The sequence below is a fragment of the Podarcis gaigeae genome (assembly GCF_964106915.1).
Source record: "Podarcis gaigeae genome assembly, chromosome: 4".
In the NCBI taxonomy this organism is placed as follows: domain Eukaryota; kingdom Metazoa; phylum Chordata; class Lepidosauria; order Squamata; family Lacertidae; genus Podarcis; species Podarcis gaigeae.
Genome location: NC_139677.1, coordinates 93,594,979 through 93,618,012, shown reverse-complemented (window position 1 = coordinate 93,618,012; position 23,034 = coordinate 93,594,979). Strand labels below are relative to the sequence as shown.

At 45.9% G+C, this 23,034-nt stretch overlaps 1 protein-coding gene across 1 annotated transcript in view; it reads right to left on the bottom strand.

Moving 5' to 3' along the window:
- The window catches only part of RAB38 (RAB38, member RAS oncogene family), a 32,724-nt gene extending 10,312 nt beyond the window's left edge, over positions 1-22,412 (bottom strand). Inside the window, exons 1-2 of the mRNA XM_083737451.1 lie at positions 22,096-22,412; positions 5,465-5,745 (exon numbers count right to left, since the gene is read on the bottom strand). Coding sequence (XP_083593577.1) covers positions 5,465-5,745; positions 22,096-22,303 — 489 coding nt within the window. The 5' untranslated portion in view covers positions 22,304-22,412. The remainder of the gene's footprint in view (positions 1-5,464; positions 5,746-22,095) is intronic.
- Between the last annotated feature and the right edge of the window lie 622 nt (positions 22,413-23,034).

The window sequence follows — 23,034 nt, the reverse complement described above, 5'->3', positions numbered from 1 at the left end:
CATGAACGGCAACAAAAACGGAGAAACAAATCAAGACAGAGCATGGCATTGGCTGTGCGCCATGTGCAAGACGTTAGCAATAATTACTAGAACAGCTCATGTTTTGGACTCAGCTTATCGCAGGGCCTGCTACACAACAGCTAAGGTTAAGTTTACAGATTTATGTCTGAGCTATCCCTGCCAAGACGTGGCGTTCCTTCCAAAATCTATAGCAACTGCATGCAGATTCCCCTAAATCTCCAGAGAGCTAATTATGCAAGGGAAAAAAAAACATTTCTGCTTTTTTTAGGCTGATGAAGACGCTGTGCAGGAGATCCATGATTAGGATCCCCCTGTTTTCATTTTGCTGATTAAAGCCATGAAGAGGGGAGGGGATGCTGAATCCTTTCTCCCTGCCCGCCTGCCTTGCCCATGTCAATTAGCACAGGGGAGGGAAATAAGATTGGAACAGTAAAAGTGCCCGTTTTATTTCGCTCAAAGAGCCAACATCAGCTTTAGGAATGGAGAAACCAGGCCACCACTTCTCTGAACTATCTGACTTTCTTTATTTGCAGTCTGTGGACAACTATAACACAACAATTAGCAATAAATAACGTAAAGAGAAATGCACATTAATGCAGCCCAGATAAAACACAGAGTTATAACAACACTAAACAGTGTGAGTCTCTCTGTGTGTACGGCGATCAGAAATGCTCTAACAAAAACAGCCACATTCAAAGATTTTGCCATCTGTGATCGACTTACTGGAGCCTTGAAGCAGACTGATCATAAGACACTCAAAAGACAAGCCAGGAAGGAATTAATGGGATATATTAGGTCTTTCCTAGCCTCTTGATAAAAACCGTAATAAAAAAAAAGAAAAAAGGAGGGGGGATGAAAAATAGACTCAACTGCAACATTTTTAAAAAGGCAGCATCTTTTGTTCTTTGGGGTTTTGTGGTATCTGCCATCTAACAAATTAGAACGTTCAACCTTGTCAAAAAGAAAGAAACTTCCTATATTTAGGGATAGTTAACTTTCCCAAGTCCGGCTTTCCATCTTTACAGAAGGGGCATGGTACCAGCGACTGAGGGGAACAGGGTTCTCACACAATTCCTTGATGCTCTTGGAAATCCGATATCCTAAAGCCCCTGTTCAGCCATTGATTTGACACCCTTCGGATCCCACAGTTCACAGGTAAGAGGGTGACAGACCTATTGAGCTAATTTTTGCACCACAGGCTTCAACCAAGGTGATTTGAAAGAATCAAACATGCCGTAGAGACCAAGGAAAACTCACAAGCAGGCTGTTATGGTAAAGGCCTCCCTCTGACAGATTCATAGTTGGGGGGGTGGAGCTTCGGATCCGACCCAATGGACCAGTCGAGAGAGGCATACCTCTGTTTAATAATAATAATTTATTATTTATATCCCGCCCATCTGGCTTGATCTCCCCAGCCACTCTGGAAGGCTCCCAAGAGAATATTAAAAACACACAAAAACATCAAACATTAAAAATTTCCCTAAATAGGGCTGCCTTCAGATGTCTTTTAAAAGTCAGATAGTTGTTTATTTCCTTGACATCTGATGGGAGGGCGTTCCACAGGGCAGGCACCACTACCGAGAAGGCCCTCTGCCTAGTTCCCTGCAACCTCACTTCTCGCAGGGAAGGAACCGCCAGAAGGCCCTCGGAGCCAGACCTCAGTGTCCGGGCTGAATGATGGGGGTGTAGATGCTCCTTCAGGTATACTGGGCCGAGGCCGTTTGGGGCTTTAAAGGTCAGCACCAACACTTTGAATTGTGCTCGAGACGTACTGGGAGCCAATGTAGGTCTTTCAAGACCGGTGTTATGTGGTCTTGGCGGCCGCTCCCAGTTACCAATCTAGCTGCCGCATTCTAAATTAGTTGTAGTGTCCGGGTCACCTTCAAAGGTAGCCCCACGTAGAGCGCATTGCAGTAGTCATTGCAGCTGAGAGACGAGCAAGCTTTTGGTACTGCATGCAGTTCCTGCACCTCTCGCTTTGTGAGAGCTGAGAAACAAAGCAAGAAGTCTTCCACTAGTTATAGTTCCCAAAAGTATAGTTTGCCCAGACTAGAAAACTATGGTCAACAGCTTTGGAACAAGCCAGAATATTAAGTCAAATTCAAAGCAACACAGAATACAACACTGACTTACAGCCTTTCCTTTTGCATACTAAAACATGTTTTGTTATTCTGGCCTCTTCTGAAGCTGGAAACAAATAGCTACCAGGTTCAGAGGAAACAGGAAACAATGTTCAATGGAACTACTTTGTTTGCTCATTGATGAGACGGGGGCTGCATGCACAGCCCAAAGCCCCAGTCATGTCCAGGCTTCAAATGAATGAAGTCAATGTCATTGAACTTCGATGGTCAATTCTCAGCAGCCATAGCTGCTGGCCATTGATAAATTTGTTTTCCCTAAAGATGCCAGATCCTTTCTGAAAAGCTTTTGGAGTCAACAGCAGCCAACACTTTTTTTTTTTTTTTTGGCAAATGAATTCCACATGTTATATCTATGAGTTCTATAAAGAAAAGCTGTTTATTCTCGGAGGCACTGCTAGACCTCGTGAGTGAGAGAAATGTTACCATCCTGTGACCAAGTACAGTGGTACCTCAGGTTACATACGCTTCAGGTTACAGACTCCGCTAACCCAGAAACAGTGCTTCAGGTTAAGAGCTTTGCTTCAGGATGAGGACAGAAATCGTGCTCTGGCGGCGCAGCAGCAGCAGGAGGCCCCATTAGCTAAAGTGGTGCTTCAGGTTAAGAACAGTTTCAGGTTAAGTACGGACCTCTGGAACAAATTAAGTACTTAACCCGAGGTACCACTGTACTTCCTTTGGTAGAATCATAGAATCTTAAGAGTTGGAAGCCACCCAAAGGGCACCTAGTCCAGCCCCCTGCAATGGGTATGTCTTGAATCTGCTGCTTAAGTGGGACAGTTGTTGGCTGTGTTGGAGAAACTGAATTATGGGGGAAAAACCTTTCCTCCATAAAATAAATGAAAACTTGATTTTTTGCAACTCCGTAGTGGGTGGTTTCACTTTGCCATCGGCCAAAGCACACTGGAGGCCCGATAGAGTTATTTAAGAGCTTGAAATAATTAGAATTTTTTTTAATTAAAAAAAAATGGATGTAGTTAATTTGCAAGCTCACTCTGGTCGAGTCTGGAGGCAGTTGTACACTCACTCTCTCCTACTGAACTTACTAACTAATTTGGCTCCATTTGTAATACATTTTCAGTTCCCAGCAGCCGGATCTTCCTACATTCGGGAAAGCAATTACTGAAAGTCACTATGTTCCTTGCTCTCGCTGCTGTGTATCCAAAGGGGTAACAAGGAAATACTAACTGCTGAGTTTGTCACAAGGAATAGCAATTCATGGAGTGGAAGGGGAAAATAAGCAAACCCGTCAATAGGTCGAAAAAGGATGCAGTGATGGACACCAAATTCATGGAGGATATCAGTGGCTTCTAGTGATGATGTCTGTGTAATAAGGTAAAGGTAAAGGGACCCCTGACCATAAGGTCCAGTCGTGGCCGACTCTGGGGTTGCGGCGCTCATCTCGCTTTATTGGCCAAGGGAGCCGGCGTACAGCCTCCAGGTCATGTGGCCAACATGACTAAGCCACTTCTGGCGAACCAGAGCAGCACACGGAAACACTGTTTACCTTCCCACCGGAGCAGTACCTATTTATCTACTTGCACTTTGGTGTGCTTTTGAACTGCTAGGTTGGCAGGAGCAGGGACCGAGCAACGGGAGCTAACCCCGTCGCAGGGATTCGAACCGCTGACCTTCTGATCGGCAAGTCTTAGGCTCTGTGGTTTAACCCACAGTGCCACCCATGTCCCTGCCTGTGTAATAGCACCTGCAATATTGGAGGCAGCATAGGGAATACAAGAGGGAAGATTGCTATTGCCTGAGAGCTTCCCATAAGCCTCTGGTTGGGTCTTTTCCCTGATCCTGTATTGAATGCATACAGAGCATGGTCAAAAGTGTGGGATGTGATCTATGAGAGGCAGTCAAGTACAACATTCCTTGAAATGCTAGAGAAGACATGAGAGGGAATGTTTGGTCCAGCCAGTCAAAACTTCCTGTTCCTCTTGGCTTGTGCATCCTTCTTTTGCATGGGATAGAAGGTGGGTGTGACCTAACCTGTCCAGGTAACAAAAGGATGAGTCACGCAGCAACCCCCTCTCTTTTTTTACTTCCTTTTTCGTTTGACCAGCTTTTAGCTAGGACTGCTCTGCTAGTTCTCAGCTAGCAGAAGTGCTAGGATTATTCCCCCATATGGGGTAGATCCACATGTACATATTTGTAACTAAGTCTGCCTTCAGGAATCCAACTGTGAACCGATGTAAGTAAACTTCTTTTATTGACTTTGAATAAGATTGTGGTGTCTTTATTCTTTTAAGAGGGATTAAAGGGAACTTACCAGGAATGTACAATTCAATCTGAGACAGACTGAATTGTATAATAGTGAGAAGCTCACACGAGCCTGTAACCAGCTATCTGCTGTGCATGTAAAAAAAGGGAATGTAACTCTGCTAAGTAAAGGAACTTGCTAGCACAAGTTAGGAAGGATATTAATAAACAATATATCCTCTTCTGCCACCCTGAGCATTCCTACAAAAAGCAGGTATGAGCAGACTTCAGGCTTTCAAGTCTACTTTGCTTTTTACTAGAGCTCTTGAGCTCCAACAGCTGGAGTCAGCTGCAAAATGTTGCCTGGGGATGGTGGAGCCACTTACAAAATGGTGGCTCAGGGTATGGAACAAGTCGCCTATTGGGCTCCATGTGCCATGCACTTGATTTCCATATATATATATATATATAAAAAATGCATACAACTCCACAGCCTGAGAACCACTGTGATTTGTGGGAAGGGACCCCAACACTACCATAGTAGACTGGAATTCACAGCTGAGTAGCAGAAGCTATTACAATATAGTAATTTAATTCACAGAAATCGTAAAAGCTTGTCTATGCATGTGTTTAAATTTGATTGGTTGGTAGCTGAATTCCAGAGAGTTCTCTAGAAGTTCTCATGGGATTGGCTAATGCTGGTCACATGGGAGGAGACTCCATTTTACGTGAGGCAAGGTGACTCTGTTTTAGAATCCACTGTGAACACTGCTAAGTTGGATAGAGTGTTGTAGTTCTTCTCTGCTTGAGAAGAAGGAGAAGATAAAAGTGGAAATCTGTCATAGGAGCTGCAAGTCATGCCTGAGATACAGAAGGCTGAAAGTGCTGAGCTGTGGAAAGAGAAGAAAATGCAGTTGTTCGGAAGTTAGAAGAAGAGACTGCAAGCCCATGCTTGGATAAGCATGTGACTGTGAAAATTTTAATTTCCAAAGAAGGGTGTCGGTCATATATATATGATTTGAGCTTCTTAACTGCCATTTTGCTACCCTGACTTCAACCTTATGACGTGTGCAGACCCCTCAAACATCGCAAGGACAAGTTACCTTTGCTGACGTTTCGAACCATCCCACAAAGCCATTCTCTTTGCAGAACTGCTCCATCTTGATGCCGTTGTTCACCAGCAACTCTTTGCCCTGGTCGCATTTGTTTGCCAAGAGAACTGCCGGCACCGGTTTGCCATTGGGGAGGCTCAGCTTAGTGTCCAAATCCTCCTTCCATTTGGTGACCGCTTCAAAGGTTGCCGGCCTCGTCACATCAAAGACGATAAACGCTCCCATAGCTTCTCGGTAATAGACTCGCGTCATGTTCCCAAACCTTTCCTGACCTACAGACGACAAAAGCACACACCGTTAAGTGGATGCACACAAAGGAAGATCAATATTGAACAGATGGGGGGAATCTTTTGATTAGCTTGTTTCCTGGATTCAGGCTGGATGCCTGAGAATATAAGCATTGCCTGGATGAATCTCATCCCAGGCTCATCTGGCCAGACTGCTTTGGGAGGTGCTGAGCTCACTGGATGTATTTAAAAGGAAGCTGGTTGTTCATTCATCAGAGATGCTGTAATTGCAAGAATCCTACAGTGAAATGAGGAAATGGCCCAGGACAGTCGATAACCAGGGATGATAAGTATTTGACTGCTTTGATCTGTGGAACTGGCAACCGTGGTGTGCAGTCAGTGGATTAGGGAGGCTAGGCTGGTCACCTAAATATTCCCTTGGTGCCTCCTTCCCAAAGCCCAGGAAGCTTCTGCCCATCTTAAGGAGGGAACAAACATCACCACTCCCAAATTGCCCTTGTAACCTGGTGCCGATTGACAGCATGGTGCTTTTTTCATCACTCACTGAAAACCGTTTTTGTTCAGGCAAGCCTATTCAGACATGAATCTCATTTGCAGTACAGTGGTACCCCGGGTTACAGAGTCTTCAGGTTACAGACACTTCAGGTTACATACTCCACTAACCCAGAAATAGTACCTCGGGTTAAGAACTTTGCTTCAGGATTAGAACAGAAATCACGCAGCGGCAGCTGGAGGCCCCATTAGCTAAAGTGGTACCTCAGGTTAAGAACAGTTTCAAGTTAAGAATGGACCTCCAGAACAAATTAAGTTCTTAATCCGAGGTACCACTGTATATACATTAAAATCAGTATCATACCACTTTAAATAGCCAGGTCTTCCCCAAAAAAATCTTGGACTGCAGTTTGTCAAGGGTACTGAGCGTGGTTCGGAGACCCCCTTTTTCCTCACAGAGCTAAAATTCCCAGAGTTCCCTGGGGAAAGATATTGGTTGTTAAACCACTCTATTATAGAACCTGAGTCCTGGAGATAGAATTTTGGTCACTCCACTGTCATGATTTAGTAATGGAATATTGGTGGCAGGAACATGGGAGATGTGATGGGAGATGAGAGAGAAAGCATTGAAGAAGCCCAACAAAAATACAGATGGCCTTATCCAATATACAGCAAATAGGCCAGGTTAGCTCGCCCAAGCAGATCAGGCTGTGAACAGATATTCACTCTACAACAGATCATTCGAAAAGCTATTACTTGGCAAAACTCATCTGAAAATCAATTCTGTTGGTTGATTCCCACCCCCCTTTTTAAAAAGAATGCAAGCAAGCCTGTCAACACAGTAGTTTGGAGAAGCACTGCTAGATGCATTGAGACACTGAGAAAATTAACCAATGCTTTTTATTATGGAAACAGACAAAAATAATAATACCTGATATTGGACTGGGTATGTGCTGTGATGCAGCTACTGAGATGAGGCTGAGCTGCTTATTTGCAGTCTGCTCCACTTACAGGAGGAGGGACGCAGGTGGCGCTGTGGGTTAAAGCCTCAGTGCCTAGGACTTGCTGATCGAAAGGTCGGTGGTTCGAATCCCTGCGGCGGGGTGCGCTCCCGCTGCTCGGTCCCAGCGCCTGCCAACCTAGCAGTTCAAAAGCACCTCCCGGTGCAAGTAGATAAATAGGGACCGCTTACCAGCGGGAAGGTAAACGGCGTTTCCGTGTGCGGCTCTGGCTCGCCAGAGCAGCGATGTCACGCTGGCCACGTGACCCGGAAGTGTCTCCGGACAGCGCTGGCCCCTGGCCTCTTAAGTGAGATGGGCGCACAACCCCAGAGTCTGTCAAGACTGGCCCGTACGGGCAGGGGTACCTTTACCTTTACCTTTACCACTTACAGGATCCTCCCCTGAGAGCAGTTGCTTTCATATACTGAAAGCAAAGGCTCATCTCCCACTCAGCCCCAAGCATGGTATGTGATCTTGGTCAAGACAAAGGTAAATGTCAACATTAGGCACAGATTCAGTACAGAAAAGTTCTGAAATAGTGAGGACTTTATTGGCCCAACAAAGGAAAACACAAGAAATTCCTACTATTGCGGAGTGGCAGATGAAGATGATGGATTTTGATGAGTTGGCCAAACTGACTTGCAGGATTTGATATCAGGCTGATCAGAAATTCCAGAAAGACTGGAGTAAATTTATTGTATATTTAAATGATAACAGTAAAAAATTAAAGACACTAGGAGGACTGAAGTAACTCCTACAATGTAGATAAGTTGTAAAGAGCTAGGGTGCGCGATTGGATTTGATATGGGATACCAGCTGAAGGGAAGGAGGGAAGTTGTAAGCTTGGCAGAGCAAAAAAGTTGATATGTTGATCCATGTATTGTTTGAAAAATGTGTAAGGAAAATCATAAAAAAATATTGGGGGGAAAACCACCCAGAAAAGTTCTGAAATCTGTTCTTCAGATTCTGAAACATTTTCTTGCTCTGAGAAAGCCACTTCCGAGCTGGAGAGGAGGTGAGATTGCGGACCCAGGCCCTCTCCACACACTCGGGGGCTGGCTTACAGCCCCCGTGAGAATAAGGGAATCCTCGGGCATGTCAGCTCCCTGCCTAGCCAATCGGCTGGTCAGGGAGGCGTGGCCCGGGCTATTTATGCCTGGCGCGCCCAAGGACCGCCCTCTTTTCGCCTCTCCAGCTGACCAGGTTTCCCACCCTACCCGCCCTTTAGTTGCTCCCCTGACCTTGCTATGGACCTCGGTTGGTCGCCGTCAAGGGGCCTGGTAGGAATTTTTCCACTTGGCAAATTGGCACTGGCCATTTGGTTTTTTCGCCTACCTCGTAGCAAACGTCACAACTTTCCTGGTATTGGAGGTTAGGCATTGGCAGGGGTATTGTTATGCAAATGAAGTGGGGGGAAGGAAGTGCCATCACCTTCCCCCAAGGTAAAAGGGTAGTCCGGTAAAGGGTTCCGGGGGGCGTTGCCCTGTCCAAAGCCTGTGGAGGTGTGGGCCTAAGGCACATCTCCGAGCGGTGACACCCGGGGGGTCCTAGTTGACGTACTTCAAGAGGACTTCCCCCGCTGGTGGTTAACCCTCACCGGTCTTCATGCAATTGGGCTGAAGCCGGTTAGTCAATAGGAACCAATGCCTAAGCCAATACCTCTCAATTCCTGTAATCAATAAAGTTGTGGCCTTTTACCATTAACCTTAAATAAAGTGTCCTGTATCTTTATTTCATGAGGGGGGAGGGGGTCTTGCCACGCAAAGAGGCTCATTTGCCATTATGGGTATCCTTTTCAAGAAATCTCCCAAAGAACCCCAAGATTCCATTAGAACACAGCTTGAAAACTCCTGCTTCCATCTCTGAAGCCAAGCAGCAGACCAGCCTGAGCTCTTCCGGGAAGATGGGTTGGAAGGTTGCAACTTTCAGAGTCCAGATCCACCACACCAATTCCTCTGCTCCCCAACCACATCATGTGTTTCTTCTTCTTCTTCCAAATGCACAATGGCCAAAAGCACACAGCCACGAGCTGTCCCATTTATGACACAGACAATATCACAGGTTTGCAACACTGAGCTATTGTTCAATAGGCTAACATTTCTTTCTTTTTTTAAAAAGGAGGGCACAAATTCATTCACATGATTCAGAAAATCCAAAAGTGAACTTCTGTCTTTGATTCTTTCTCTCTTATTTAACACTGCTATCCATTGATGATGCTAAACTCGAAGCATGATCTTTTTGGGGAGAAGTGAAGGTCACGCACGAACACAAAAATGCACACAACTCTTTTAGACCATTTCCTGCATAAAATGCCTTATGATCTTTCTCCACAGCCTAATCAGATGAGTGGCTATATCATGTGTTGTCCAACCACCCCCTCCCTGAGAAGATTCCCTTGTATGCCAGCATACCTCCTTCTAAAAAATTCAATTAATTTTCAGAGCAGTAGCTTACAGCAAGAGAATTGCGCACAGTGAATTTTGCAAGACCTCTGCAGGGAAATGAAGAGAGCTGAAGGATTCTTAGGAGTGAAAAAGTTCAAATAAATCTAGCATTTCCCTTTTGGCCCAAGAGGTCAGAGGTCTGCCAGACACACACACACACACACACACAGAGAGAGAGAGAGAGAGAGAGAGAGAGAGAGAGAGAGAGAGGTTCTAAATTCTAGCAGAGAGGAATTGCAAAAGGAAATGGGTGAAGACTCTATATACTAGTTCTGTGCTGAACCTCACCCCAATTTTTTCTTCAAAAATTTCATTCTCTTTAAAAGTGGACTCCCCCCACCTGCGCCTCTTTTATATGGAAGGGGACAGAACAGAGTGGACAGGCCTCTACATGGTGCCATGTGTTAAATCTGGAAAGTGCTTCTGGGCTGCAAGTCTGCCCACAAACAGCCCAGTCTACTGTGAGTGAGCATGGGATTTTTCAACACCTGTGAGCCGAAATGAAGATATAGTCATTCCTCGTGTTACAGACGCTTCAGGTTGTGCATTTTTGGGTTGTGCACTGTGCCAAACCCGGAAGTACCAGAACAGGTTACTTCCGGGTTCTGGTGCTCGCACATGCGCAAAAGAACTAAATCACACAGATGCGGCACTGCGGGTGTGCGAATGTGCCTCCCACATGGATCACGTTCGCGACCTGAGCACCCACTGTATCTCGTTTAGTTCATGAAACCCAATACCCCACCACCATCATGTTCCCCGCTGCCCCTTTTCAGAAGCATCTTTGATTTGCCCCCTATGCCCTTTGAACGGTTGAAATAAAGACCACGTGAACTTTCAGTGAAGCCTTACCATTTATCTTCCTAAGGGTGCCACATGGAAGATGGAGCAAGCTTGTTTTCTCCTGCTCCGGAAGGTAGGACCTGAACCAATGACTTCAAGTTTCAAGACAGGAAATTCTGACTCAACATCAGGAAGAACTTTCTGAGGGAACAGACTCCCTCAGGAGGTGTTGGACTCTCCTCCACTGGAGGTTTTTAAGCAGAGATTGGACGGCCACCCCTCATGGATGCTTTTGTTGAGATTCCTGCATTGAAGGGGCTGGACTAGATGTGCCTTGGGGTCCCTTTCAACTCTTAAATTCTATGATTCTGTTATCCTTAACTTCTCCACCCCTGGCACGCTGAATGAATTGAACTGATTCTTCACATAGGTTTCCCGCTGTCATGGCTAGCTCAGCCTCTTGAGAGGGAGGGCATGGCAATCTCAAGAGATTTCGGGTGCCTGTAGAGGATCAAAACAGTTCCACCCTTCCATTAACAAAACCAGGGAAAGTCTTCCAGAGTAAGCCCCTTGACGTGAACTGCGGTCGTTTTGCACTTCTTGTATGTGCCAAGGAGATTCAGAGACTTATTTTCAGGGGTTGTACTAGGCAATACCCATATTCAGGGTAGTTCCACTGAAAGCAATGGGGCCACATCCATGCCATAGATTTAAAACACTCTCACCTAGTTTGTTATCAAACATGTTAGTCTTCCCCCAAAGAATCCCAGAAGTTGTAATTTGTTAAGGGTGCTGCCCCTCAAAGAGCTCTAGTTCGCAATACCCTTAGCAAACTACAGCTCCCAAGAATCTTGGAGGGAAGCCATGTCTGTTCGAATGGCAAAAGAATGCTTTTAATATATTACTAACCTAAGGTGAAGAGGTAAAGGACCCCTGGAGGGTTAAGTCCAGTCAAAGGCGACTATGGGGTTGGGGTGCTCATCTCACTTTCAGCCCGAGGGAACTGGTGTTTGTCCACAGACAGCTTTCCGGGTCATGTGGCCAGCATGACTAAACCCCTTCTGGTGCAACAAAACACCATGACTGAAGCCAGAGTGCACAGAAACACCGTTTACCTTCCTGCCGCAGCGGTACCTATTTATCTACTTGCACTGGTGTGCTTTTGAACTGCTAGGTTGGCAGGAGCTGGGACAGAGCAACGGGAGCTCACCCCGTAGTGGGGATTCGAACTGCTGACCTTCCAATTGGCAAGCCCAAGAGCCACAGCGCCATCCGCGTCCCATTCTTACTACCCTAATGGTTGGCCATATTAATTTTTTACTGTTTAAAAACTGCATTTTATTCCCATTTAATATTGTGAGATGCTTTGCGGAGACTTTTCTTGTTTTGCTTTGAAAAGGCAGAGTTTAAGTGCCTAAATAAATAAAATGAAACAGATAACCTGTGAACTTCCCAGTGGATGGCTCCCCATGTGTCACAACACAACCTCTGGTGCTTGGATGCTGAGGGCATTTTTCATGAACCACAGCATGTTCCCAGTTGCGAGAGGTAAGGAAGAAAACCCCTCCCCCATTTTACAAAAAGAGGCCTCTGTCAGGGGACCTTGACCAAGAAAGCGCCATGACTATCTCACTTTTGCATGCAACCCCTGTTTGCGCTCCAGAAAAGGTACACGCTAATGCTCTCCACACTAATGCATAATAATACTCATATTTTCCTTACAGTCTTTCTAAGCCCTTGAAGAGTATCTCCGGGTTCCCAAAGGCTTCTGTTTTTGAAGAGGAAACTGGCAGGCATGGAAAATGAACCCATCCATTCATTACAGGTCCTGGCTTCCATGTGAGGCACAGAGATTAAAATGCTTAGAAGAGGAAGATGAAAAAGAGAGAGACTTGTCATTAACATACACACTAGTATTTAGACTGTGCATGCTAATACTAAGTATTCTCACTCAACCTGAGCTAGTGGGATAGCTAAACTGTTAATACCCATCCCACATCCCGTGTGATTGCGGTTGAAAATCTCTTCCCCATGGTCTTTTAACCAATTAATCAACTACTGAATCAATTCAATGTAAATTCATTTCCATAGTACTGGAATCTTAATAGAGTTGCCTTTTGAGATATCAACGGAAGATTAAGATAAGCTGCAATTTAATTAACAAAAGCAATCCCTTAGATGCAAAGGACATCTTTGATATTCTCTTTTCTGTTTTCTATTACAGCAGAACCAAATTTACCTCAACTTCCCGCAGCAACCACCCCAAATAATGACCAAAAATCGGATTGTCCGACCTAACCAATTATTTAGATGACTGACCTATTAGCTAAATTTAATGTTTGTACTGTACTGATTAAAGCTTAAAAGGTAAAGGTAAAGGTACCCCTGCCCGTACGGGCCAGTCTTGACAGACTCTGGGGTTGTGCGCCCATCTCACTTAAGAGGCCAGGGGCCAGCGCTGTCCGGAGACACTTCCGGGTCACGTGGCCAGCGTGACATCGCTGCTCTGGCGAGCCAGAGCCGCACACGGAAACGCCGTTTACCTTCCCGCTGGTAAGCGGTCCCTATTTATCTACTTGCACCCGGAGGTGCTTTCGAACTGCTAGGTTGGCAGGCGCTGGGACTGAGCAGCGGGAGCGCACCCCGCCGCAGGGATTCAAACCGCCGACCTTTCGATCGGCAAGTCCTAGGCGCTGAGGCTTTAAGGCACAGCGCCACCTGCGTCCCTGATTAAAGCTTATAGCCCTACAAAAGTAATGTATATACTGTATCTGAGTCAGTTAGTAGCCAAAAATTTAATGAACTGGTTCAGCATTTTGTAAACAAGCATTAGAAAGCCTGACTAGAAAGCCAACCAGGACAGACTCTGGCAAGTTTACTTTTAAGCATTCCTTGAGAATGATTAATCCTGGTTTGCAAGAAACAATGGCAACTTAAACTAGCCAGCTTCATAACCCATGGTTTGAAGTTGGCTTGTTAAGCAATGAACCATTGCTTGATTTAAGCCCGTATTCACAGCCAACATCCTTTGTAACTGCAAGTAAGCTCAGCAGAGGTCATTGTCTCACACAGCTTGAAGGAGGATAGAGGAGTGTGTAAAACTGATAATTCAATCAGGTTCATCCACATAGTGCTAACCACGGTTTAGAACCATGCTAACCATGGTTTAGAACCACATGCAAACCAGCCAAATAATACTAAATGAGATCTTGGTGTGAGACAGTGACTCAAGTCAATTCAGATATCACATCAAACCATGGTCTGTGCTTACCATACTTTAGAAAACCAACCACGATGTTCCATGTTCCAACATAGCTCACATGTAATGTGAAGTCCATTAAGTCTTACGCAAAGAAGACTTGTGTATGTGTACTCTCTCATCCCATCTCTGTCCCTTCTCGTTTTCTATATTCTGCATTACTTCTGTTTTTGTGGGAAAACATACCGTATTTTTTGCTCTATAAGACTCACTTTTCCCTTCCTAAAAAGTAAGGGGAAATGTGTGTGCGTCATATGGAGTGAATGCAGGCTGTGCAGCTATCCCAGAAGCCAGAACAGCAAGAGGGATCGCTGCTTTCGCTGTGCAACGATCCCTGTTGCTGTTCTGGCTTCTGAGATTCAGAATATTTTTTTTCTTGTTTTCCTCCTCCAAAAACTAGGTGCGTCTTATAGAACGAAAAGTACGGTAGTTGGTTATTATATCAGAAACAGTAAGCTGTGGTTGGCCCAGCTCTGATGTAATAACCAAGTATGAATTCCACAAATCATAAGTGTTTTGTGCATGAGAGAGAGAGAGACAGAGAAGGGAAGGGTTCATACATTTGTGCATGTGTGTGCGCACACACATGAGTGTGCAATCCTTAAAGACCACTCACCATTGCATGTGGCCAAAAACATTGCCCACTCCTAGTTTAGCAAAACTTTGCTCTTGCAAATACAGTGCAGTAATTCTTTCTGCCCTGTGGCATAATTCAAAGGTTGTGCAGCTCATTAAAACCCAGAGCATTTTTTATAATTACTTCCAAATCTTTAGCGATCTGCCTGAAAGCTACATCATATGATCTTCCAGCACATGATTTGTTGTACTAGTCTTCCTTGCACAAATTGGAAGGGTTGTAAAATCATGGGGAAAGGGCCTCAGCTCAGCGGTAGAACATCTGTTTTGATTCAAAAGGCCCCATTTTCAACCCTCCGAGCTGCTGTAGGTGAGTGTAGATCATATTAAGCTGGATAAAATGGTCTGATTCAGTGTAAAGCAGCTTACTATGTGTCTATGATGCTGTCCCTTTAGATATTATCCAACTTATAAAAGAGAGCATTTTAACAGCACTGCTATTCTAATGCATTCAGGTTGTGAACATTTGCTACAATTCCCCCCAATAATAGTAATCATGCTAACACTAGAACTCCCAGTACGTCTCTGAGCACAATTCAAAGTATTGGTGCTGACCTTTACAGCCCTAAACGGCCTTGGTCCTGTATACCTGAAGGAGCGTCTCCACCCCCATTGTTCAGCCCAGACACTGAGGTCCAGCTCTGAGGGCCTTCTGGCGATTCTCTTACTGCAAGAAACCAGGCAGAAGGCCTTCTTGGTGGTGGTTCCTGTCCTGTAGAACACCCTCCCATCAGATGTCAAGGAAATAAACAACTACAGTGGTACCTCGGGTTAAGTACTTAATTCGTTCCGGAGGTCCGTTCTTAACCTGAAACTGTTCTTAACCTGAAGCACCACTTTAGCTAATGGGGCCTCCTGCTGCTGCCGTGCTGCCAGAGCATGATTTCTGTTCTCATCCTGAAGCAAAGTTCTTAACCCGAGGTAATATTTCTGGGTTAGCGGAGTCTGTAACCTGAAGCGTATGTAACCTGAAAGGTATGTAACCTGAGGCACCACTGTATCTGACTTTTAGAAGACATCTGAAGGCAGCCATGTTTGGGGAAGTTTTTAATGTTTGATGTTTTATTCTGTTTTTAATATTCTGTTGGGAGCCATCAGAGTGGCTGGGGAAGCCCAGCCAGATGGGTGGGGTATAAATTATTATTATTATTATTATTATTATTATTATTATTATTATCATCATCACCACCACCATCATCATTGGCATACAATGAAGCTGAATGCTGGAAGGTTCAAATGAAGGAATATACTTCATGCAGCACATAGCTAAACTAGGGAACTTGCTCCCACAGGAGACAAGGGATCTCCACCAACTTAGATGGTTTTAAGACAAACTCATGGAGAGTAAGTCTGTCAATGGTCGCTAGTAGCCATGATGACTATGTTCTGCCTCCATGGACGAAAGCAGCATTGCTTCTGAATACCACTTTCTGGAAACCTCAAGAGGGGAAAGTAAGTTTGCGTTCAGGTCCTGCTTGTGGGTTTCCCACGGGCATCTGGTTGGCCTCCACGAGAAGAGGATGCTGGACTAGATGGGCCAAGGGCCTGATCCAGCAGCCTCTTCTTACAAGTTATGATTTCCAAACACCATAAGCAAGTGCAAATGCAAGCTACTATCCTGCACTTTTGCATGCAGAGATAAGATGCCCGTTTTCTGTTATGTTGGTGGCATGGGAGCTGACGGTGCAGTGGGGCTCTTTATTTTTGCCCGATTGCAAGAGAGGAGCCCAAGATGGTCAGGTGGAGTCCAAAGAAGGCTGGTCTGCATGGGAAAATGGGACACTGGCTTTGGCTCCGCCTACTGTTGGTCTCATGGACTGCAAGAAGATCAAACCTCTCCATTCTTAAGGAAATCGGCCCTGAGTGCTCACTGGGAGGACAGATCGTGAAGCTGAGGCTCCAATACTTTGGCCATCTCATGAGAAGAGAAGACTCCCTGGAAAAGACCCTGATGTTGGGAAAGATGGAGGGCGCAAGGAGAAGGGGACGACAGAGGACGAGATGGTTGGACAGTGTTCTCGAAGCTACCAGCATGAGTTTGGCCAAACTGCGGGAGGCAGTGGAAGACAGGAGTGCCTGGCGTGCTCTGGTCCAGGGGGTCATGAAGAGTCAGACACGACTAAACAACAACAACAAACTGTTGGTCTCCCACATCTCCCTGCATACCAGCCTCCATTTGAACAGTCAACAGTGTGGCTCCTCCCTACGTGAATAATTTCCATGGGCGGGGCAACAGCGGAATAGGAATAGGCAACTAGGCGAACTCCTCCTATGTAGCCAGAGATTTCATTTAGGAACCCAATGATGAGGGAAGGAGTTCCATGGTAGCTGCCAGTGTAATGTAAGAAGAATGCTAAAGAATTAGCGCCAGTGCAGGATCCTAGAGGTATAGAGGCAGTTTAACAAGCTAGGTATGTGTGCACAATGTCAAAGGGATGAGATGCAAATGGCACCATTGCATAATTATTGTTCGTATCGGCCCTGCCAAACGCGCAGCACAAGCACCTAAAATCCTTTAATTCCAAAAGAACGTTAGGAATTTTATTTCCCTGGTCTCATTTTATGTAATTCTAGGGAGAGACGGGGCGGGGGAATCAATAAGAGTAGAGTTTAAAGAAATTAAAGCTGTAGCTACATATATATTATTGAATGAATGAATGAATGAACTTTATTACAGTCTCAGACCAGGTTTAAAAAGCATATAGATAAAATAGCAGTAAGGATTTTTTTAACCGATAAGGCATAGGATAAAACATCTGGATAAAATACAGGATTAGAGACGGATAGCGGATGGATAAAAAACTGATAATTAAAACAAATAAGAACTAAAAACAAACAAGGACACGCAGTTAAAACAACTGTGAGAGCAAAAGAAGTAATAGATTCGCAGTTAAAACAACTATAAGAGGCCGCAGAGTAAAATCCTCTTAAATAGAGGACACTCACAACATTAAAAACTGCTGTGCAGATATGGTTAAAACAGACAATTAAAACAATGTACATCACTAAATTTAGCAGCAATGTACAACTATAAACTGACTCAGGGAGTTGACTCAGAATCATCCATGAAGCCGTGTTTGGTGCTTTTCATGCCAGACTATTTTGAGTTGGGCGATGGTCTATATATTATTTATTTATAAAAAGCCTTATCTCAGGAATACTGTATTATAGGTTGTTGTTGTTTTCGTTGAGGCAGTTACTGCATGCCTCTAAAATATATTTTTCTTGACATGGTACCGAAGGAATGGCCAGGGGTGCAGTTGGGAGAGAAAGAGAATCCTTACAGCAAAACGGAAAAACCGCTTAAAAAAAAAAAAGTAGAACACATTGTTTTAAAAACAACAACTATCAGATATACAAATATTTCAATGACAATTCTGTAATAAGCCAAAGCACTACAATATATTGTGACATGTGATGCAGACCCCGAGGTCTTGTGCATCGGTGGCCTAAAACAAGATATTAAGCATAAGAATTCTGTAGAATGCATGAACAGAGCAACACTGGCAAGAGTGGCCAGTAAAGTCAACACACCAAATTAAAAGCAGAAACTACAAAGTACAGTGGTACTTTGCTTGTCGAACAGCTTGGCTCCCAAACAAATCGGCTCCTGGACACTGCAAACCTGGAAGTAAGCGTTCCGGTTTGCGAACATTTTTCAGAAGCCGAACGTCCAACACGGCTTCTGCTTGAGTGCAGGAAGCTCCTGCAGCCAATCGGAAGCCGAGCCTTGGTTTTTGAACGGTTTCGGGATTCAAACAGACTCCCGGAATGGATAAAGTTCGAGAACCAAGGTACCACTGTAATACGCTTTATGCATGACGTTTCCTATATAAGTGGGAGTGGCAGGTTTGACTGGGCTGTAGAGCTGATTCTCAACACAGGTGCTGCTGCACCATCCCTGGATGGTGCAGAGGTGAGTTCAGGGCTGTCCCAAAGAGCCACTCCAGTACTTCCCCCACTGCAAATGTACATCCCCAACCTCAGCACCATCCTGGCCATCCAGGTAAGCTTCAGCAGACCTAGTTCAGGAGGCAGACCCGGACCATTAGCCAGTGTGGTGTAGTGGTTAAGAGCGGTGGACTCGTAACCTGGTGAACCGGGTTTGATTCCCCACTCCTCCACATGCAGCTGCTGGGTGACCTTGGGCCAGTCACACTTCTCTGAAGTCTCTCAGCCCCACTCACCTCACAGAGTGTTTGTTGTGGGGGAGGCAGGGAAAGGAGAATGTTGGCCGCTTTGGGACTCCGTATGGGGAGTGAAAGGCGGGATATCAAATCCAAGCTCTTCTTCTTCTTAAGGGCCAAAGGCAACTGGTTTTTTATTTTTTGCAACAATGTACTGCAGCAATTTGGCCTAGAACATGATGATTGCCGAAGAATCCATTTATCCGATGGCTATTTTGTTGCAATAAAAATGTTCGTGAACTCGTGCTTTTTCCTTGGTTGCTAGAGAAGTGGTTGGATCAAAATGAGGGCGGCAGCTAAAAAGCATGTGACTTTGTAAAGATTCTGATCATGCAGAGATCCTACGCTCTTGGGCATGCTTCAGCTCTATCAAATGGGTCGGTGGCTGGGCAGAAGCTCAGCATTCTTTGAAATGTGCCCCCTGGCTGTGCAAGCCTAGACAGAGCCAATAGCTCAATTCAGTGGGGCTCATTCTCTAGTCTAGAGAAGCTGTTGAGGACTGCAGCCACACAAAGTGCTGCAAAGACAGGTTCGTCCCCATTTGCACATTATACTTTCAAGGGCACACCTGACATTTCGTAGCCGTGCATCTAAGAAACATAAACGGGTTGCATCCAGAGTTGCCTAGAGAGGGTCTCCACTACTTGGATGTTCCTGTGGGTGGAGAGGGGGGGAGTGATAATCATCAATTGCTCCTGCAGATCCCTAATGGAGACCCCTTTGGAGCAGGATAGGAGGTAGAAACCATCTGAAATGGTCTATTTTCTCCCTCCGGTGGAAGCCCCAGATGTTGGATCCATAGTTGGTTGGCTGGTTGGCTTCCATATGTCTCGGGGGACAATGGAGGAACCTTTGGGGGCACACCTGCAGGGACAGATGAAGGCATCTGGTTTCCTTGTTATCATTGCTTTTTACAGAATGCGCAGCATGCTTGACAGAGGCTGTTTTTGTGCGCCACAGTAAAGCCATAGTAAATTGTTTTTTGAAAATGCTCCTTCCCTAGTACAAGCAACAAACCATGGTTTAGTGTTACATCTAACCCAGAAGTCATGGTGAAGCTGAGGTTTGTTCCTGGCTTATCAGTTTGTGGGGAACTTCCAAACTGTCATTATTTTCAGGTGGGATTCAGTCAGGTACAGGCAAACTCAGGTTGCACGATTAAACTTGGTTTGGAGCTCTTGTGCAAAAAACCCGCTTCCCAAAAAACAGCAAGATTTTTGAGAGAAGGAAAGTGATGGGAAAATACATTTGCTGACGTAATGTCATCTAACTTTCCCCCAAACAAATTGAGAGTGGGTGCTCAGCAAAAAGTTGCTTTTGGACCTCTCCACAAGCAAATAAGGTTGCCTGGAAGAGACCATGGTTTGGAGTAAAGCAATCCACAATCCCACTAAACTAGGGTTTGTGCTCCTACTTGTACTAGGGGAGAAATGAAGTGGGAGCAATCTCTGCATTCACAGTAAGATGTTTAACTATTGTTTATTGTAACATATGAATACAGCGGGTGGATGCGGGTGGTGCTGTGGTTTAAAACACTAAGCCTAGGACTTGCCAATCAGAAGGTCGGCGGTTCGAATCCCCGCAACGGGGTGAGCTCCTGTTGTTCAGTCCCTGCTCCTGCCAACCTAGCAGTTTGAAAGCACGTCAAAGTGCAAGTAGATAAATTTGTACCACTCTGGTGGGAAGGTAAACGCCATTTCCATGCACTCCTCTGGTTTGCCAGAAGTGGCTTAGTCATGCTGGCCACTTGACCCGGAAGCTGTACGCCGGCTCCATCGGCCTGTAAAGCGAGATGAGCGCCGCAACCCCAGAGTTGTCCGTGACTGGACCTAACGGCCAGGGGTCCCTTTACCTTTACGTATGAATACAGCTAGAATAATGGGTGGAAAAGGAAGTCCTCTGCATCAAAGAGTTTGCATTCTAAAGGCAACATCCAACCAAGATTAAGCATTCCTAATTTCAAAGGAAGAGATGATGCATATACTTAAGGTTGCAATTCAGGTAGGTAGCTGTGTTGGTCTGATGCAGTTAAAGTTTGTTCTAGGTATAAGCTTTTGTGTGCATGCACATTTCTTCAGATACACTGGACAACAAACTTAGTTGGTCTCTAAGGTGCTACTGGACTATTTTTTATTTTTTTATTAAGGTTGCAATGTTACACACACTTATCTGGGAGTAAGTGTCATTTAACTCAATTGGCCTTACCTTAGAGTAGAGATATCTAGATATCTGGATTCCTACTGAAATCAATGGAAATTTGGATGGAGGTGTGTGATTTAAACAGTTACATAAAGAATCTATAACCCAATATTTGTTGAGGGATGATATTCCCGAAACTACCAAGATTGTTTCGGGATACTTAGCCGGGATTTTTAAAGCTAAATCTAAAGTTGTCTGATATATTCAGCGGTGGCTACTGAGCCTTTTATATATTTTATGTGTTTGGATTCTTAATGTATTTGGATGACTTTGTATGACTTTATTGTTTAAACTTATGCCAATAAAGGTTAAAAACAACAACATCGGTTTGAGGTTTCAAAGGTTGAGGTTTTTTTGTTTTGTTTTGCTCCTGTAATAACTATTGAATAAATATTTGAAAACAGAGTCTCATAGAACTGCCCACAGTTACAGCACTTTTAAAGTCTCGTGGATTCCGAGCAGGGAGTTACACGCATTAAATCTCTCCAATGAAAACCAGCAGGGGCTTTAAAATGCTTAACTCTGGCTAGACTCTTTCCCAGCCAAATTAAATCCCACTGATTTCAATGTGCTGAACTTGAAAGTGTTTTAAGACAGCAATGCTACATGCATGGAACTCATGGGCCTTACAACCGAGTAGACCGCATAAGCTCAGCTTCTTAACTAAAGTAAACAAGACTTAGAATTGCAAGAAGGCTGAAATCCTGACACAGTGGTCACACTCCACTCTGTGGGACTACCGATTCAACCGAGCTGGATCACGCCCATAAGTTTGGAACACAGCTCCTGAACCGGAGTTGGAAAATGCTTCCAGCCTGCAAACCCTACAACATACTTAATAATCATTTTATTATTACTTCCTTGAGGGCAACAGGATCACAGAGTAAACATGCCATGTTTTTGGCTGGGATCCACGCCCTCGGAGACCCAACGCACTTCAGTGGAGCCATGAACATTGATCCCAATAGGTCTCCTCTGAGTAGGGCTTAGCAGGCTCCACCAGAGTGTTTAGAAGGCAGCTTCTGAGCGCGTCTACTATTATCACTCCACGCAATTCCACGCCCGGCCCTGAAGGCAAGGAAGAACTGGCCTCACACCTCCCCCCCCGTCAGTAGAGGGACCCATCTCTACTCCTGACTCGCATGCCACACACCCGTGCCTGGAGCACCCACTCCAAGAGAGTGGGGAGACCAACCTCCTCGCCTCTCCCCTCTTGCTCCTGGCGCACCCAGCCCGGATCAGTGGAGAGACTCTACCTCTACCCCTGACTCCCACCTCCACCCCCCTGCGCACCCACCCCGTGTCAAAAGGCGGACCTACCTTTGCTCCTCGCTCCCCCCTCCCATCACCCCCCCCCACACACACACACTCACCCGCGATGTCCCACAGCTGCAGCCGCACCACCGTCTCCGGGTCCCAGCTGAGCACCTTGAGCGCGAAGTCCACGCCGATCGTGGCGCGGTAGTGCGGCGAGAAGTTCTGGTGGACGTAGCGCTTGATGATGCTGGTCTTGCCCACGCCCAGGTCGCCGATGACCAGCAGCTTGTAGAGGCGCTCCTTCTGGCCGGCCGGCTTCTGCATCGCCCTCCTCGCCGCCGCCGCCTCCTCTTCCGACGGCGCGGCCGAGGCGCTGCGCAGCGAGCTGCCTGGCGCGCCGATCCCAGGATCTGATCGCGAGCTCGCCGGGGAGAAGGGGAAGGCAGGCCGAGGGGGAGGGCCCAGAGGCGGGCGAGGGTGGGGTGGAGGGTGGGGAGACACCCCTTGGCAAGCGAGCGAAAGAGCGGCCCAAGGTCGTCGCAAAAGGTGGCTTCAAAGCATCCCCAACCGAGGGAACAGCGGCGAGAAGTTTGGGCAAAGTTTGGCGCGACTTTTTTTAATGCTTCGTGCGGATCAGACGCAGCAGTCTGGGAAAACTGTCTTAAGGACGTAAGACGAGCCCTGCTGGATCAGCCCGTCTCGATCTCGTCCAGCATCCTGGACTCACCGGGGTAGACCAGACGCCTCTTCTGGGAAGCCTACCAGCAGGAGCTGAGCGCAGGAGTTCTGTAGTTTCCAGAAACTGCTGTTCATAAGCGTTGCTGCCTCCGATCAGGGGTGCTAAGCCAACTTGAATAAAATATTTTTTGGGGGAGGGGGCAGGTAAGCCTCGCCCTGTGTACTTGATCCCATGATACTGTCCGTGCACCTCATTTGAATGGCAATGTCTATCAACTGGGGGGGGGGTCAAATATTTTATGGGGGGGGGGCAAAGGGATCTCAGCCCCTAGGTGTTGGGTCCTATGCCATGGATAGCCTTCTCCTCCCTTCATTTG